General features: G+C 38.1%; 2 protein-coding genes across 2 annotated transcripts; one reads left to right on the top strand and one right to left on the bottom strand.

Moving 5' to 3' along the window:
• Window positions 1-270: 270 nt before the first annotated feature.
• Window positions 271-14258, top strand: LOC121947905 (interleukin-18 receptor accessory protein-like). The gene is made up of 13 exons (XM_042493093.1): window positions 271-393; window positions 2786-2813; window positions 2964-3168; window positions 5503-5662; window positions 5744-5912; window positions 7630-7692; window positions 7775-7904; window positions 8073-8227; window positions 9899-10036; window positions 10225-10335; window positions 10772-10915; window positions 11004-11119; window positions 12837-14258. Exons 1-13 carry the CDS (start codon window positions 298-300, stop codon window positions 13074-13076), a joined length of 1755 nt encoding a protein of 584 aa, XP_042349027.1. The 5' UTR covers window positions 271-297; the 3' UTR covers window positions 13077-14258.
• Window positions 14096-18529, bottom strand: LOC121947913 (PEST proteolytic signal-containing nuclear protein-like). Its single transcript, XM_042493106.1, has 5 exons — window positions 18467-18529; window positions 16702-16928; window positions 15977-16051; window positions 15776-15831; window positions 14096-15309 (listed from the first exon to the last, which is right to left on the bottom strand). The coding sequence occupies exons 1-5, from the start codon at window positions 18510-18512 to the stop codon at window positions 15198-15200; spliced, it is 516 nt and encodes a 171-aa protein (XP_042349040.1). The 5' UTR covers window positions 18513-18529; the 3' UTR covers window positions 14096-15197.
• Window positions 18530-19768: the final 1239 nt, after the last annotated feature.

The following is a 19768-nucleotide window of genomic DNA, read 5'->3' as shown; positions in this document are numbered from 1 at the left end:
TTTTATTTTGTTTTTTTTAACTCCTCATGTGTCTCTGTGTCTCCCTGATTTGTTTCACTTGTGTTTTATCAGTCTTTCCTGCACTCCCCTGTTAGTCTCCCCTGCACACCTGCTCTGTTTCAGTCTTGTTTGCTCCTCCCTTGTATTCCCCGCCTCACTTTCATTTGCTGTCCAATCCCTATGTTTCCCTCCTCTTTCCTGTGTCCACCCAACTCAGGTGTTTGTTGTTGTATTGATTAGTTCCACATCTGTGTATATATACCTGTGTGTTTCCTTTTGTCAGTTAGTCTGTTGTACATGCAGATGTTTGCTCTGCAGTCAGTCCTGCCTGTTCCCTGCTGTATCCTGCAGTGTTCCTGCCCTGTTCTTCACCCAAGTTCTCTCCGTTATCTGGTTGGTTTCAGTTTAGTTTTTCTTTGTGTTTCATTTGTATTTTGCATTTTTGGATACCTGTTTGTTTTTTGGGTTTTTTGGGGTTTTTTTACACTTTCAGCATTGAAGCTTGCTTTTTGTTCGTACTCCTGGCTCCCTTTTGTGTTTGTGTGTTGTCCTGCTGCCATTTGGGAGTGTGCTGCCATGGGGGGATGTATTTGGTCTGTAACAGTGTTTCGGTGATGCATGTCAGGAGCCAAAGGTTTCCGAGCAAAGAATTGTATTATAACGAGATGATCAGTATTATCCACTTCATCCATCAGTGGTTTCAATGTTTTGGCTAATCGGTGTACGTTCTGCACCTGTGTGAGAGGCTCTGTGCCATAACTCTCCAGCCTGACACTGACCAATAGCTAACAGTTGGCCAAGTGCATCAGGGCTATAATTGTCACTTACTGTTTGTAAATATGCTCACCTGTAAAAGCCCGGTGCAGATTCACTCTTGTTTGGCGTTTTGCCTCTCTACATTCGCGTTTTTTCTCCAAGGTATCTGCTGCTTACGGTCTGTGACAACTAAGCCTGAAAGACTGCAGTTCATCAACTGGCCACTTGAGGCTGGCTCCAAAAGTCCCCATAGACCCACATGTTAAAATGCTTTATAGCAGAAATAAACATGTTGACAGTCTGGTGTGGCATTATGACACACTGCTGGATGGCATGACTGCATCTGGTGCAGCAGTATGATGGGAAAGACATGGCATGAGATTAAAGGTATATTTGTATAGTATAACAAATACACACACACACACACATACACAGTCACACATATATACAAAGTAACACAAGTACTTTTAACATAATATACAGCCTAGTAATAGTCAAAACAGTCCAAACAAACATAGCCGTGACTAGTGCTAGCTGAATAAAATCTTACTTTATTAGAGGTAGAAGGGGACGGTGGGGATGTAGGCCAGAATGTGTGCTGGGATTAGAAATGAGGTCAGTGAAAGTACAGGTGTGCCCCAGAATATTAGGGTCTTAACCACATACCACAGCTTAAAGCAGTAAGCATATGCACTGCACTTTCTGTCTCTAAATTTAGTCTGTGAAAACTGTTTATGTGCCTGTTAGTTTTGTCATCTGAATTTTATTATATCAAAAAGTATGCCTTGCATACGACTATATGTAAGCATTTACATCTCCATACTCTATATTATGATCAAGTTTTTGCCAGTCTTTCGTACTGTAATAACATTTGGGTGAGTGTTTTTTTTACCTACTACTCTTCACAAAAAACGTTAGGATTGCAACCGCATGAGAAACTTCAGATTCTAACATAGACTCTTACATAAATATTTCTCCAATTTGTGATTTTATTTGAGATAAATTCAAGTGAAAATAATATTCCTGAGCATTTTAAGACTTTCTTTGTGCCACGTTATGGAATCACTTTTCCCACCTTCCGAGTAACTGTTCCTCTTCAAAAGGTTACAAAAGACCATAAAACTGACAAGCTGATTTAATTACTTTTCTCCATGTATTTCTCCTCATGTATCAATGTTTATTTGTTTTACTTACAGTGACCTGTAGCTACTGCTATTAGTGAGGACTAATTCAATATCCCTCTCATGAAGACCTACTCACACACATGCATGCAAACAGACACACACTCACATGCATATATACACTTCAATACACATTACTCATTTATATTTTTCTGCTTTTAATGACTTTTTAAATTATTGTTATTGTTGTTGACACATACCACATATAAATGTATAATAGTTTGATCACATTTCTGTTGTCATGTCAATTTCTGTTCTCTTTTTTGTGTTTCTTGTAACATTATAACATTTTAACCCAAGCTGACTTGGTTTTCTGCTTCTCCTTGCACTGTCTACTATTTTTGCTTTGTCATTTTATTTTATTTTTTTAAATTGTGCAAAAATCACACAAAACACATGAAAACATATGTTATTTAAAGAAACCAACCTTCTCTGTCTTTGACTGTTAATGTAGACCACTAATTTAGCACTTAAAATAAAATAGTAAAATACTGCACTGCATCATGGCAAACTATCAGCTCTTAGTTGTAATGTAGTTCCTAAGTGGTTGACAATTCTGAGAAAACAAGCAGTTTCTGGTTAAATTAACAGAGCCAAACAGGAAACAGTCCCCTGCAGCTATATGTCCCCAGAAAAAGGTTGCACCACGTGTCGCCGCCTGCAAAAAGGTGTGAACAAACTCGAAGAACTCCAGGTTCTGGGTATTTTGTTTGTGGTTATACACAGAAAAAATTCCGGAAAGTAGAGAGGTTTGGTCAGCCTCATGACTTAATTTCTTATAGATTTTGATACACAAGATGCAAACTGGATATGTTCTGTTTTTATTTGTCTTTCCCATTTTCTTGGAGGGATGCTGTGTTGGAAACCATCAAACAGGTATGTCTTTCAGACTTAAATTGTATTTCAATATCACAGCTGAGACTGTGCTTTTTAGTGTGTGTTTAAACAGAAGCAAGCATGTAAACATAAATAGCCAGACCCAGACCTTTAAGCCTGAAAATGAAACAAAAACACCTCTCTCTCTAGTTCTTCAGCAGGATACTTCACACCAGTACTACAGAGCTGTGGAGGGGGAAATCTTCATGATGCCGTGCATAAAAACTGTGAGCTGGCGCACCGAGGTGTCGTGGTCCAAGATCGAAGACGGCAGAGGAGGAAATGAGGTCCCGCCCGTTGTCTGTGGAAGCGAGTTCATAACTGAAGCAAAACATTCTGGAAAGTACACACACAGGTAAGAAAAATAAACAAATCATGTTTTATCTCTAAATCTAATGCATCTGAATACATTTTGAAATATTTAAATGCCTTAAATTAATGTCTTTAAAACAAACTGTGTAATCAAACAGTTCATTTGTGTTTTTTTCTTTGTGATACTGCATTGCAGAAAATATCTTCTGGTGTAATAATTGTTTAAAATCTGTCTTACGACAACACTCACAGGCTGATATGTACATTGAAACAATAATAATGACAAAAAATTGTTTCTCAAGTCTTCAAGTTTCAAGACAACTCAAAAAAGTTCTAATAAGTAATTATGACCCCTTTTCCACCAAAACTGGCACGTGCACACAGTTCCTTTTTAAACCCAGGGTAACAGTCTAAAAATAGGCTATAGACTCATTTGCCATTTCCAGTAGACCATAGCCGTGTTAACAAGATACCAGGATGCCTTTCTGTTTGTTTTTTTTCAGTGATGTGTCACGTTCTATGTCAGAGACAAGCTGAAAAACAGTTATGTAAACAGTAGAAAGCAGTATGGAGGCCAATGGAAATGTAACAGTGGTTACTTATTTTTATTTCTTACTGATTCAGTCTCTCTTTCAAACTCAGTGCAAACTCATTTTTGTGTGCTAAATTTCGAGGGGCTAAAATTAGACTATTCACACAGCGGTTGGATTTCAGTAACTGCAGATCAGAGTTGGAGCTGCTAAATACCCTTAACATCCACTGAGTCATTTGACCTAGATGTCTATGCAGATTGTAATCTTTGCCACTGAGCAAAAAGCCAGATGTCAACAGATGTAAGTGGGTTTTAGTGGGACAGGGGCTTTTGAGTCATTACCAAATGCAAGACTATTTAGATAATGCCTCATTCCCACTGCGCAAAAAACAGCCCTTACCTAATAACATCTGGCTTTTTAATGCAATGGGAATGCATTCCATCGGCATTCACACCTGGCTCAAATGACTCTGCAGTAGACATGGGTTTTTATTGCCTCCGGCTCCGATCAGCATTGATGGGAAAGCAACGCCTGGGTGAACAGGCTAATTTAAGCTCCACAACCGGTGCAATACAATGATGTGCTGTCTGTGTCCTCCGATGCAGCGCTAAAATACCCATCCAAACACATCTGCACTGAGTTTGAAAGGAGGACTTAATAAGTCAGTATATAAAGAGAAGAAACCACTGAAAAGTTTTCAAAGACCTGTATTACTGCTGCTGTCTACAGTTTACCTGTTCTCCTGCCTGTCTGTGACGTCGCACACATCAACAAGACAATGTGCACTCACACACGCACAAACACACACACGCACACACACCAGCTGACTGAAAGGCAGACTCGCTGTCCAGCGGTACATTCAGTGGCAGTGAGAATACAGCCATTTAGCAGGTCCCATTGTGGTGGGAATGAGGTATAAGAAATAAATACTTTTTAGAAACAAATAGTAGGTGTAACATTCAAAAGCAAAATGACTAGGTGTGCCTTGGTTTGGTTTGTCTGCGACTCATTTGTACTTTGTGTACTCTTCTACAATGCAAAACATGACTTTTCCTGTCACTGGCTGTTTTTGAAATGATTCAAAGTGGAGACCTATCTGTTGCCCAGAAAATGAACTGTTATGGCTAATAATAAAGGCTACATACACATCTAAAGTTTAAGTGAGCTCAAGAGTTACTGTCAGAGCTGAGTTGCAAGTCTTTTTATGCTAACCAGTAGCACTATGGAGCAATGACTTGTGACCAGTGACCAGTGTGTAATTCCCCATAGACCCCTATGTTAAAATGCTCAATTGTGCAGCAGAAAGAAACATGTTTACAGCCTGGTGCAAAAAAAAAAACAGTTTTCGTCTTTTTAGCTCATTTAAACATTCATGACAACTGTACAGGAGTGAATTCTGATTTAATTAAGGCTAAATGTCCACATAATTAAGGGTAAGGCCACTTTAGTGATAGTCTGTCTGCATGGCGTCACCACAGTCCAGAGTCCTGTATGGGTCTGATTTTCAAGTCTCACTACACAGCATCGACATGTTTGGCCTAATCTTGAATGTTCATGAACTCTAATAGAAGCAGTAGTTTGGTGGTATTGGGAATACACTAATGACAGATTAAAGATTTAATTCAATGATTATATTTTCACTTACAGTAACTTCTTAAACCCAAAATACTTTTATTTTTTACAAACTAATAAATAAATAAATAAAAAGGTTTTTCTAAGTATTAATATACATTACTTAAAGTCATTAATAGCAACTTTAAAAACATTTTTTTGGTACACTAAATAGGGAATTAGAATTTCTTCTTTGTGTAGACTGCATGTGATTGAACTTGTTTGCTGTCTAGTGGCAGCGAGTCGTTCCTTCATCTTCAGGTGGTGGAGAGAATCAGTCTGGGATGCTTTGAGCCTGAGGAGAGCCGTATGATGCTGACCGTGAGTGAAGGTGGGGTGATCTCATGCCCAGGTCTCAACTGTAGTGACAACACAGGTGTCATCTGGTACAAGGTAAAGTACACAGCAGGATTATCCATCTCACAATGGGAACAGGAATCTCAGTGAAAAACTCGCAACTGGGTTTTCTTACAGGGTAACGAAGCTGTGTCTGAGCAGCACAGAACCTCCTGTCAGAGGAATGGACGGTTACATCTCTGCGAAGTCTATAAACAGGATACAGGTGTATATTTCTGTGATAGAAAAATGAATGATGGAGAAGTGAACTGGACATTCAGGAGGGCTGTTAACGTCACAGTTGTACGTAAGTGCTGGGTTTGTTTATCTGTTTTTTGTGTGTGTGTGTGTGTGTGTGTGTGTGTGTGTGTTAGAGTTTAACTATATGGGGGGTGGAAACTATCAAAAGACATGCACACCAGCACACCTGCCTTCCTAACTTGTGCTTCAGTGGTCATTGAGCAAAGTGTGGCACGACATCGAACACTTAAAAAACAGTCAGAAAAAAATTGTAGTTATATTTACAGGCAGGTGTGGCGTAACAGTGTAGGGCTGAGTGAAGCTTATGCCGGCAGGTGCGAGGCTCTGACGCCTCACTTAAAACAAAACGTAACACTTCCACCTAATTCTTTGATGCACTCTTGAGGAGGGCTGTATTTATGCAAATAGAGAGCATGAAAAACAAACTGACTGTTTGTTCTGCACCCTCTGTGAAGGGGTATAGTGCTATTTGTGCAAGTACCAGAGCACATCTCTGACACGCAAGCATGCATGCACAAGCGCAATGGCTATAGTTTTGACAGTTTTATAACTGTGGTGGAAAGATTTAATTCTATTTATTTGCTCTATTTATTTATTTCACCAGTATTTAAAGCTTTTAAACATAATTCAGCTTTCCTTGGAATTCCAAGCAAAAGTATTATTAATCAAAGCACTGGTTGTGGGAAATATATAAAAACAATGTGAATGTCTACACCTGAACATACAGGAGCCTAAGCCTGATAATATAATCCACTAAATAGTTATTTGAGACATATGATCAGTTAAAACTCATTATTGTGCAGGTCTTTGGTAATTTGTGTTGCTTTTAAAGTTCGTACAAAGAAAGAAATAAGCATTAGCTTAGAGGTTTTTTTCACACTTTTTACTTTTTTTCACAGATTCACATAATCTTGGTTTTGTATACGCTCACTTCTCTTTCCTTATCAGAAAACTGATTCATATCTGACTGCTAAGATAAAAACCACTGGGCTTCCTCCACAGCAGGATGGTTATCTATCAGCATAGTGTCTGCAATTACACTTTGCTGTGCAGGAAAGCAAGTTATGAAGGCAAAACTTTAAAATCAGATATTTAATTAAGTAACAACTTCTGTGGGCCACTGCTGTTATTTAAAAACCTACAAACAGTATTTCCCTACAAAGCCATCTCCCTCAACATTGCCACCCTTTGGTAACCACTTACAAAAAAAGAAAACTGCTTTTCTTAACAATATGTAAATCAGGTTAACCATTGGAGAAGCCACAACAATGATGGATTTTCGGGAAATTTGGACAGACATTCATATGCACCCCTCATATAGCATTTGGGGATCATTGAACTTTTTATTCAGTGCTATCATCAGGGCGAATTTGTGGCAAGTCCACAACTGGTTTAAGACCAAATACCTGCAAAACTATTTGTATCATCCTCAGTTGTATTTTGTGTTTGGAGCTAGTTAGGAAATGTTTGGGGTGTCATGACACTGTTTAGACGGCCCATTTAATTATGATTCAGTACATTTATTTGTGCATTGAAAGGAAATACGTGCAACAATATGTATTGTTTTTCACTTAGTTTCTGTTGAATTTTTTTCATTTAGATTACTCTCATCATATAAAGTGATTTTTCTTTCATGTGGATGATGCCGTGTGTCAAAATAAAACTCAGATCTGATTTACAGAGACTGTATGTTTATCAGACACATTGTTAAGAACATGGATTATAATACAGAACTGTGTGACTTTATCTCCCTGTCCAAACAGCTTCCCCAGAATGTGACCCTCCCAGCATTCACAGTCACAACAAGACAGAGGCAGTGGAGCTCGGTAAGTGTGCCCAAATGTGCTAATCCCACATCAATCTGAGTTAATAACTTGCATTATAATTGGCATGTTTTTGTACCTTTAGGTCAGTCTCACACTCTGGTGTGTGAAGTACAATTTCCTTTTGAGATCGTGTTTTCAGGGAAGGTGCAGTGGTACAGGAATTATGGTGGCAACATGGAGAATATGACTCGACTACACATGGAGGAGCAACAGTGAGTCCATGCAGTCCCTTTGAAAATGTTTTCTTTTGTCTTTTGTCTTTCATTGTGCAGCACCGGTGCTTACAAAGATTTTTGTAAAACTGCAAACATTATTTTTCACCTTGCATGATAAGTGTTCATTAAAAATGCACAGAAGCTGAAATTCTTTCCCTAACTCAGACAAGAGCGAGTGACATTTACAGCATATGAAGTCATAGGAAGAGCTATCATAGAAGAGGTGACTCTGCAACACTTGAACCACACATATACCTGCATCGCCAGCAATACTTTTGGAAACAGCAGCATCACCATCAAGCTTGAGGAGAAAATTAAAGGTAGTGTTTCTGTTGTCACCTCATTGTGTGTGTTGTGTTCATATACTTTTCAAAACATTGCTATGTTGTAGCTCAAATGAAAATCATCGCTCAGACTAAAAACATTTCATCCAGTGGGGTCAAATATGCAACCCAATCTAGTGAGCTCAGTGGCGACACATCTATGAGGAAACTTATCTCTGTTGCCATTTTCATAACATCCGTGTTCACACAGTCATGTCTACAAATCATTGGTGGCTGGATACATTAGGGTTAACCCTTGTGAAGGCCACAATTAAAGTTGCACTAACCAATATTTGTATATTTACAACTGATCAAACAATGATTCTTAAAGCTCTAGTTGGCAACGTTTATAAAAATAACCTTATGTCATATTGCCTGAAACTGTCACAATACCCACAGAACACAAGACAGGTGGTGATATGTGAAAAAAATCATATTTGTCTGCCTCCTTGTATTGCTTTAATTGGTTTTACTGCGCAGGAAGGGAATTAAGGGTCGAGGAGTCTCTAATGGAAGTGTTAGTCATTGTCAGACAAGACAACTACCTGTATAAATCTAGTTAAATGTGGATAAGGTAATTTTGTCAGGTACAAATATTTATATTCCTTATACTCCGATGCATTCACTAACACTCCTATCACCCGCTCACACGTTTGCTCGACCACTCACACCATACGCTTACCCATACACACATTGCCGTGTGAGAGCCACGCCACTCTTATAACACAATATAATCAATGAAGGCACAGACACACCTCCTAAGGGGAAAAAATACAGTGTGCTTTGCCACCCTACGCAAACCCCACAAACATCTGGGTCTCGCCGGGGGTCTCATTGGGCCTCTAACATAGTGGGGCAAACACTGCCTCTGCATCTGCTCTTTGAGTTCCAGAAGGCATGGACCATGATGTCAACACAAGCTCATGGCAACTAGTGCCGGGATATCAACAAACGCACATGCTGGCACGAATGGTTGGTTTAGGGAAAGAAAGCACAGGGAATGAAAAAACATCACATTCAGACAGGGAGCGAATACCAGACTCCCACATTAAACTCCTGGGTTTTTTGGACCCATCCACCGCCCCTCCCACTCATCCTATAGAAGCCCTCACACTTCTAATATGTCCTCACTGGCAGTGTTTCAACCTGACGCTGTCCTGCCGCCTTTCATACAGATGTGGCAGGTGCCATTCAGTTGTCCACTGGAGTATAATAACATGGTCATGGGTTCTGTCTGCCTATGTTCTCACCTGACGCCATCCAGCGGCATTTCATGCAGACGCAAAAGGTGGCTTTCGCGTCCCGATCTTACGCCAAATAAAAAGCACTGTCAAAGTGGCAGTATTTTACATGTTCAGAATGAGAACAGGCTTGACAGGCAACGTTAGAAACATATTCTGAGGAAGGTGGTGGAAATGGAGAAAAAATAGAGCCAAAAGAAAAGTGAACACTGGACTTGCAGTAATCAGATGGACACAAACTGGACATTTATTGAATGCTATGTTGCTTTGTGTCTAATGGATGTTTAACTGCGAACAAGTTCACCATATCAACAGTATGAGGTGATATTATGTAAAATGTGTGTTTACAGCCCATTTCTGCTGCCTCCAAAGTCAATTATTGTTGCTTTAAAAAATAATCTAATGTGCTTTTTTTCCTGGGTTTCAGAAAAATGGCCGTCACTGGTTGGGTATCCCATTGCGTCTTTGTTGCTGGTAGTTGGACTGGGAATCGTTTTGCATGTGAAATGGCTGGAAATACAGCTCATCTACAGATCCTACTTTCTACATGGAAAAGATGTTGGAGGTCAGAATGTAGACAAACACACATGCCTGGTGACTAAAATCAACATGACAATCTTACTACTAACTAACCTTGATCTAAGTGTTACTACAGCTGCATATAGAACAAAAATATGCACAAGAATCCAGGTTTCAGTTTCTAACATTTTGGTTTCAAAACTGTTTCTCACATCCATCACCACCACCAAACAGGTGAGAAAGAGTTTGATGTGTTTCTGTCGTGTGTGTGGAGCCCTTCTTCAGCACAGGTGGAGGGAGTTTTGACCTTTTCCTCCCAAAAAGGACCTGACACTGATGATGAAGGTAGGCCAACATGTTTAGTGGACATCTAGGTTTCATTTTCAGTTAATCACCACTGGTGGAAGAAGATCTTTTACATCAGCAGAAGTATAAATACTACAATGCAGAAATACTCCGTTACAAGTAAAAGTCAAAATTGTGCATTCAAATTTGTGCTTAAGTAAAAGTATGAAAGTGTTTGCATCAAAAAGTAAAAGTACTCATAATGCAGAATGGCCCATTTCAAAACGAAATTTATTATAGGATTGAATTCTAATTATTGATGCATTAATGTGTCAAAACCTTAATGTTGCAGCTGGTAAAGGTGGAGCTCATTCTTAATTACTTAATATACTAGTTGGTTGCTTAAACTGAAAATGAGCAAAAATAAAACAAAACAAAAAATGGGAGATTGGTAAACACATCGATAACGTAAATTAACAGTTACTTTAATTGGCAGCATGTTTGTCCTGCGTGGACCTGCTGGACACTGAGGAGGGTAAAGTCGCCCAGGGACCACTAGAAGTGCTGCTACCCAAAGTGTTAGAGGGCCGTTGGGGCTATAGGCTCTGTCTGCCTGAGAGGGACATTCTTCCTGGAGGAGGTCAGAGGATCAACTCTGTGTGTGCGTGTGTGTAAATGTGTGTGTGTTGACTGCAAATGATCATGATAATTCCCTTTGTGTATTACAGCATATACAAATGATGTGGTCCTTGCAATACAGAGAAGCCAAATCTTAATCTGTGTCCTGTCAGCTGACTACCTCTCCAACAGCAATGCTGTGTTTGAACTGGAATCGGCAGTCCAGGTAGGCCAATGTTTCAACAAGAGCTTAAGACTAATGCTGCATTCATGTCTTAATGAGTGTAGATAATGTTTTATCTATGTATTTCCAGCTTTACAACTGGGAAATTTTTCTGAAAGCTCCGACATGAGCCAGAAAAGTATATTAAGACATTTCCAGACCTGGAAAGGCCATTGCCTGCTTTTTCTGAACTTACTTGGCAACACAAACAATATTTACACTTTTACAGTTTTAGCCTAATGATTGAAGGAAAACGTTGGTACTTTTGATCCTGATCCTTTTTTTCCAATGTGAGTGATGGAGACAACAGTTTTTGAAATTGGTCCAAAATTGAGCGACTGCTTCAGCCAACAGCTGCTAAACACAATGTAAATTAATCCATGTGGGCAATTGTGCACCATCACTTTACACACATTAAAATTCTTTGTTTTTGCCACAGACAAACTCAGACTGTTATTAGAAGTGTCTGACAGCATTATGGAAAAGACCCTTCAGAGAATTTAAATGCTTTTCTTCACCTTTCGCTGGTCCAGTCTGTTTGTTAGTGTGCATAACTAAGTCTCGCTTGAAGAAAAGTCTTACCCTTAAATTTAAAGAGTAACTGAAACCCCAGACTACTTTTTTTCAGTGGAAAAGCAATATATATGGGTATTTATTGGTGTTGTTGATTGATTCAGGTCCTAATCTTCAAATCTGAGTGCAAATTATTACAATTCTACATATCGTGTATACATATACATAGAGACTGTCCTCTACAGGTTGAAACCTTGTTGTTGCACTTGAATGTTGCTATTAGTTATCTTCCACTACGGCAGACTGACTGCAAAAAGACACCCACCTAACTTTCAAATCCGCTAAATATTCAGCCACGACATCAAAAATATTTTAGATAACATTTAACTGAACTCTTTCCAACACTTCTCTCCCCAACTAACATTTCTGCCATTGTTTCTTCTGCAACAAGTTACCTTTGGCGAGATTTCAGAACAAGACTTCATCTTTACTAAGACTTGGTTACACACAGTTACAAACAGACCACATCAAGTGAAAATAAAGGAAAATGTTTCATTTCTCTGTAGGATCCTCTCCATAATCTTGATGGACACTTATGATAATAAACTGGGCCTGCCAGTGGCAAAAACAAGCATTTTAAATTATGTAAATTAATGGTGCATTATTGCTTGTAGAGATACATTCCTGCATGATTCACTGCTGTGGCTGCAGCCCTCTCTCTCAATACTGGACTAACTTCAAAAATTGTTGTCTCCATCAGTCACTTCAACACAAAAATGTGTGTAAATGTGGTCCAGGTTAAAAAATACAAAAGTTTCCCAGATGGCATACACTTAATCACTGACACTTAGACAACCGCTTTTCTGACATTACTTTAACCTTTCCAATTATACTTCATCTTTCCAGCCAGCCACTATTTTCCATTTTGTTTGCAAGAAACTATTGTCTTCTTGGTGTGGGTTCCCAATAGTGTAAATCCTAAATTCAACTGTCACATAACCACAGTGGTTTCATTTTAACAAATTACTGACATAAACTGAAACCAGTAGCTGTTTGAATGATAGGAAAGTCTGTCTTCAGAGTTCTAGTAAGTTGTTTTCCTTGATCATCAATCAACTTTTAATTCATTATTCATTATTATTATCCTTTCAGTTCACTTAAAAAAACACAATTCATCACTGCTGTGCTTTTTGGTCCATATCTTTAGGCTTTGCTGCAAAGCTCTACATTAAAACTCCTGCTAATATGGACCTGTAGAGCCTCAGCATCACTCATCCGGCCAGACCCCCCGCTGCCCACACTGGTCCAGAGAGCCTTGAAGGTGCTTCCGAGTCTGGACTGGACCTCAGGCAAACCGTCCAGAGCCACCAGCGATTTCTGGAGGTCTTTGAGGAGGTCCATGCCCAATCAGAATGTGAGACAGGTTTCACTCATGCAGGACAAATAACACACTTAAGACACCAAAAACATTTTTTCCTCACATGATGTACCGCCTATTTATTTTAGAGCACAGCTTGTATTTCTGCATTCTGCACACTGGAACTGTTTGCAGGCAAGACATGAACCAGTGTGTCAAGGTTATTTCCATGATGGCAGAGATGCCTAGTCATTATGTTTATTTTTATATATATGGGGGAAAGTCTTTTGCATCTCTCGGTATTGAGGCCTTTCTCAAACCATCCCCTACACCCTTTCTCTAACCATTTCCACTCTTGTTTCCATGTTTGTGTTTGCCACATTAAGCACTGTTCCAAACCAACTAACAGGGAGTTGAAGTGCCCCTGGGATGACATTGTTTTGTAGGCTAACTTTGCCCTAGTTCCCCCTTGGAAAAAAAGTGTTAATTTTGTTTAATGTGTTACAGGATCTTGCACTGACCAGATTACAGAGAGAAAAACGAGACATTTACAAAAGAAAAAGAAAAATATCGCCAATGAAACTCAGGACTAAGTTTTATTCCTATTTATGTATAGTTTATTTATTTATTTGCTTATTTATCGTTTAATTTATCTATTTTAACCGCAAAGGAATAATATAGCCTGCCAAAATGCCAGTACACAGTAATATAGCCTGCAGCCTTCTGCATTTCTGCGGCAGAGAGGGAAGTTTGTATTTATTCCTTACACCCTGATGGAGGATGCTTCAGTAAGCTGTGAAGGTGACTACAGAGTGACACTCCACGACAGAGGGGAAGTGGTTAGTGTGTGAAACATTTACTACCAAAGTGTTTATCACCTTTTTTCCACATTTTGAAAAGAAATCACACCAATGTGCTCAGAGTTTAGAGGTTTAAATACTTACACAAGGAGGGTAATGTCATTCCAGGTTTCAGGGGGTTGACAAACAAACGTAATAACCTTATGAATGTTGTTAATGTAGCCGTTTTCGTATAGCAAAGTTGAGTTGTAGTTCATTATGGACTGTCAAAGCAGGCATGTCAACAACAAAAAAAACATTGATACCATACAGATTACCCAAAACCTTTATTTGACTGACTTTGAAATATGTACTTGAGAGTTGTCTGATAAAACAGGTCGTAGCAGTGGATATTACTGTGAAACTCAGAAACTCAGTTTATATTTTGAATCGAGGGGACTTTCAGTCAGGCACAGGGGGAATCACTGGGGTACAACATTTATCTGACAGAAAGGGATATTTCTGTATTGTGGGCTTTCTGATGTAAAAGTGGTGATAAAAAGAGTTTGTAAAAGTGTAACTTGTTTTTTAACCTCCTGTAAATTATTTGAGTGTTACCAGCACCCTGGTATATATGTGACAGCTGTCTTCACACAGGTGTCAAATAAAAACACGTTAGCAATCCTTCCATTGTGAACATTCAAAAGATCACAGCCACATGTTTCAGTTTCAGAGAAGCAAACAGAAATACAAAGCAAACCAGAAATACTGGCACAAACCTAAAACTAACAAAAACAATTTACCTATGAGGTGGCACAGCTGGTGAAAACAAAAGGGTTGTACATTGATGTTGAGAAACTAAATGAAACAAAACAATCCATCTGTACGTCTAATCTATGCCGCACGCACATGCACAGTAACATAACACTCACACACTCCAATTTGTCGATTAAAAAATAAAACATCACACTTCTATGTACATTTTTTACATAAAGATTTGACAAGCGACACTCAGATCTTGCTCAGGATCAAACCCAACCAGCTTCAGATAGGAACAAACATGTCAAAAAGGGGGCATGAGGGCTCTAAGATGCCAGATTTTCTCTTTACGCAGTTTAAACAATATTCTGGCTACTTTGTTTGTCCCATATCTCCAGCAGCCCTCTCTGCACCTCTCACCACAGAGGGTTTACACACCTCACACCTCTGGTACCTCTCAGTTAGCATCGGTCGGTAGTGGTAAGAAATGTAAATGTGATTTCAGTCACTGAGTATCATCGAAGACTTAAAGTATTCTTCAATGTCCCCAAAGTTGAGAAGTTATCAAAACAGAGGTTGCAGTGAAGAATAAATTGAGCCTTCTAAGATATCTTTGACACAAGGTTTAAACTATAGGAAATTATCAATGAGTGACAAAAACTGTGGTAGTGATTTACAGTTTGTCTGCTTGGGCTTTCATCTTCCTCTCCCAAAGTTTTTGATGATCAGAGAAACCCTGCTTGCCCTTGTTAAAGGAATTTGGTCCCGCAGATGTTGGCGTCTCCCTGAAAAGATTGCACATTAGTCACTTCACAAATAGCTCACTGTGAAATGTACCATTTAATTGAAAAAGAGTCAAAGATTATTTATTTACTTTACATGTTTTACATCTGTTTTATTTATTTTATTTACTTTTATGGTGTTTTTATTGCATTTATTGCTTTTGATGTTTTTGGTTATATCATATTGACATTTTGCATCCTGAATTGTTTGTCCTCTTGTTTTAATTTTATCCAAACTCTACTCTAATATCATTTCACTTGTGTTCAGTAAGTCTGTTTGACTTTCTGTTGTTGTATTGCCTTTTGTGTATCCGATTTCTGCTTTTGCTTTGTTTATGAAAGCACTTTGTAAACGCTGTTTTTAAATGTGCTACATAACTTAAGTTATTATTATTATTAAAAGATCAATGTTCTGATAAAATCTGATGAGAAAACTATAATAATATTTCATGTATATGTGTCTATATACCTGCCAATGTTCTTCATCCTCATTTTTGCTTCTGGAGGCATCTCCTCAGGTTCACTCTGCATGGCAAATGAAAGTTAAGGTAAGACTCTGCATTTGTTATTTAGGGATTTATACAACAATGAGATCACTCTGTGTGTGTGTGTGTGTGTGTGTGTGTGTGTGTGTGTGTGTGTGTGTGTGTGTGTGTGTGTTACATCTTACATCATCATCTTCATTAAAAACAGATGCCAGCCCTGGCTTTTTTGGTGGAACTGATGGTGCAGGCTCTTTGGGTTTCTAGAACAAATTGCAGATACAAAAATTAGGGAAACAGAAAGGTGTCGAACTTCTTCAATCTCCTTATAAAATGAACATAAAAGCTGGTTAAACTAATAAAAAGTGAGGATTTGCTGCTCTGATGTAAATGTTTAACCCTTTAAAACCTGGGAAAATGCATTTGATTTCATTAAAAACATGGCTTAAAAGGCAATGGCTACTTGGCAAGAGATGTCCCAGAAATTGCAAGAAATTAGGAAAAGGTGACATGAAGATGATTGGAAAATTAGTTTTTTCTAAAAAAAAGAGATTGAGAAATTATTATAAGTGAATAATAATAAAAATAAGGAAAATGTCCAGAAAACTACATTCAACTGTTAATAAATATTCTATTTATTTTGTTTGTCTTTCACTGTTTTTTTTTTGTTTGTTAACCATTTTTCTTTCTTTTTAAAAGAAAAAAGGATCAATTTCAGTTAATTTTCTGTGTTACGCAAAACTTTTTACTTCTTCCTTTGGTTTTAAAAGAAATCAAGCAATTTGCTCAGGTTTCAAAGGGTTTATTTCGTTATAACAACGGACTCATAGATAACTAATTATTCAAACACCCTTTGCAGTGGCATTAAAACAGTGTGTGTTCAAACTTTTATAATGCATTGCATCACACTCACTGTTGCTCCAAGTTTGATAGATATGGGGTTGGACTTCTTCCCCATCTGACTGCTCATGCTAAAGCCTATTTTGGAGACTTTGCGGGGTGCTGGTGGGTCTGCTGAGGACTCGTCCTCATCCTCAGGTGTGAGATGCTGGGATGTGCGTTTGACTGCTGTCCCCTCTCCTCCCACAGTGCTACAAGAGACAGGCTTAGTTTTCACTCTGCCTCCCTCCTCCTCCGGCCCTGCTTGAGGCAAGACAACTCACCAAGGTGAACAACTGTTTCCTGGGAACTGGAGAATAATAATAAAAGCTATCACCTTTACCTGTGAGGCTAACGTTACGTTTCTAGTCCTTATCTGACATTAACTAAATGTAACTTCGGTTCTTACCATTTTACTTAGTGTTATAAAAGTCCACCTGTGCTCAGTTGTTCAAAAATAAACTACTAGATGAAATTTTGAAAATAAGGTGTTCAGAAGGAAAAAAATAAACTGATTCAGACATCAGATTAGATCACATAATCCAAACTTGGTTTTAATCTGGATCAAACCTTTACTTTTTGTTGTTAAAATTGAAATTTAATTCAAATAAAACAAAGAAGTGTGTTGTTAAAAGCATTTTAGTGGGATTGGGATACCTTTGATCCACAAAATCAGGATTAATGGTGGATTTTAGAGACAAAATAAAACAGAGCGTTTAAGTTGGTCCATACTATCATGTAGTAAATATACATTTATTTCTGTTTTGCACTTGATATGTTAGTGTCACAGTAGACATTATGCTACCCACTAAACCTTTCAGTAAAGAAAAGTATAAAAAGGATTCTGTCCCAAATTAGCAAACAATATCAAACAAAATGTATTTGAACTTACAATTAACACTTTAATTAATTACACTGATCCGATCAAAAGTAGTGTCTAACGATTAAAACGATTGTTCAAAATATCCACAATGGATATGCGAATAAGAAAGTGAATCTGACAGGGGATGTTTGTATTGTTTTACATGTTTTTCTGTCACTTCAAATAGAAGCGAATATGCTGGATATTCTTCCTATGTACTTTTAAATAGCCAGTAGCCTACATTGTGAAATTAATCCCTTTTTAGAGCACTGGTAATCCAGATTTGGTATCTTTAAGAGTTTGTATCTGGATCAGGATGATCCAATCAAATGTTGTTCTGAAAAAACTGATGCAAAAGTAAAAATGGGTTAGCTGATCCTGGACAGCAACACATCGGATTCCCAACTGCGGATCAATTTGATCCAGATAATTGTTTTGAACAACTGGGCCCTGGGTACTGTGTGTGCAGAAACCACCTTCATTATCAGGGGTTAAGTTAACCCATGAGTACTGTTTGTAGGGTGAGAGCACATCATTATAATAATAATAATAATAACGTTGTTATTAATGTGGTGTCAACCTGCGCTGACTAGTTTATGTTAGCTATTAGCACGCTAGCTAGGCTATCGAGAGACATGTCTGTTATACGCATTATTTGCTGTATTATCTGACTAATGCTAACGTTAGCAGTAAATTAAGCCCAATCGTTAATCTTATCTCCATAGCAAAATAGAAAACGTTAATACGACATAAACTTCGCATTAGCTTGAGCTAGCCAAAAACGTAGCTAACAGTAAGTTGTTTTAGTGAAGTTTTATTCCCTCTGTATAGCATTAGCTGGGGTCAGGTTTAATAGATAGGCAGTAAATCGAGCTAACGCTAAATGCTGCTGAATTTGTCAGACACAATAATGATGTTAAAACAGCACAAATATCACCTCCGTCGTCGCTGCCTCCTCTTCTGTTATGCTCGTAATCCGCCATGATTTATCAATCTGAAATATACCAGCTCAGGCCGCTGCTTTTATTCTGGCGCTGTGAGCCAAACAACACACCCTACACACACTGTTTATAACACACGAGGAAGAACTATAGCGTTTCACATATGTACACACACACACACACACACACACACACACACACACATATATATATATATATATATATATATATATATAATATAACTGATAACTGGTTAACGTCATATGTCGAAACCCCAGTTATATTTTATCGCTCCATATTTTCTTCCATTTCCACACAGTTTTAGTTAAACTCTGGGAAAAGGGTTGTTTCTGTTGGTATATTAATCAGGGAGAGGAGTTCTGAGTTATCTAAATGTACAGTGGAAAACAAAAGTGACAGGATTTGTAAAACACACGAATGTTGCAGCTATTAAAGATAATATAATCAGTTTTCTTGTGCTGCATTCAGAGGCCTTTCAGAAGCTATGTATATATATATATACCCTGGCTTTATCCTGGAACAAGGACATCTAAAATTTTGTTTATTGTGGTGATCGGATGATTTTAGGAAATGGTTAGTTTATATCACTATCTTTCAAATGTTGCATGCTTCAGATATCATGAGAAACCGCAGCACTCACTAGCTGATAAAACTATGTGTGTAGTGAGATGACAGACTAAGAAATAAAGGATTTCTTAAGGATGTTTCTCATTGTTGTGGGTACCCTGTATCTTCTTCCTACATGGAGTTTTACGAATTAATTAAACAAGATGTGAGGGGTCCTGAATTTTAATGTAGTCAAGTCAATTTTAGTTTTAAAGCCCTTCACGCAATTTGCCTCAGAGGGCTTTACAGCATATCACATCCATCTGTCCTTGAATTAACACAACTGATTTTTTTTTTCTTTTTGAGTGCGTGTGTGTGTGCTTCAACTATTTTAATTTTTTTTTTTAAATTTGGGCATTTTTCTATTTTAAAAATACTATTTTTTTATTTTATGTTGTTCCTTTGCATTTAGTGTGTTACTTTTACGTTTAATATTACTTTAGTTCCTATTTTCCTGATTATACCCACCTACTCTTACGTAAGTAATGTTTTTAATAGAGGACTTTCACTTGTAATTGAGTATGTTTACTCAATACTCAATACATCTGTGATTTTGTGAGAGAAACAGGGTAAATGTTTGGTGTTTGGTCGCTGCTCTTCTCTGGGCAGCAGAGGGCGGCGGTGTTGCACTTTATACGGTGTTTGCTGACCGCCGCTAAAAACCCCGAAGA

The sequence above is a fragment of the Plectropomus leopardus genome, chromosome 1 (assembly GCF_008729295.1).
Source record: "Plectropomus leopardus isolate mb chromosome 1, YSFRI_Pleo_2.0, whole genome shotgun sequence".
NCBI classification, from domain to species: domain Eukaryota; kingdom Metazoa; phylum Chordata; class Actinopteri; order Perciformes; family Serranidae; genus Plectropomus; species Plectropomus leopardus.
This window is presented reverse-complemented; position numbering and strand designations above follow the sequence as displayed.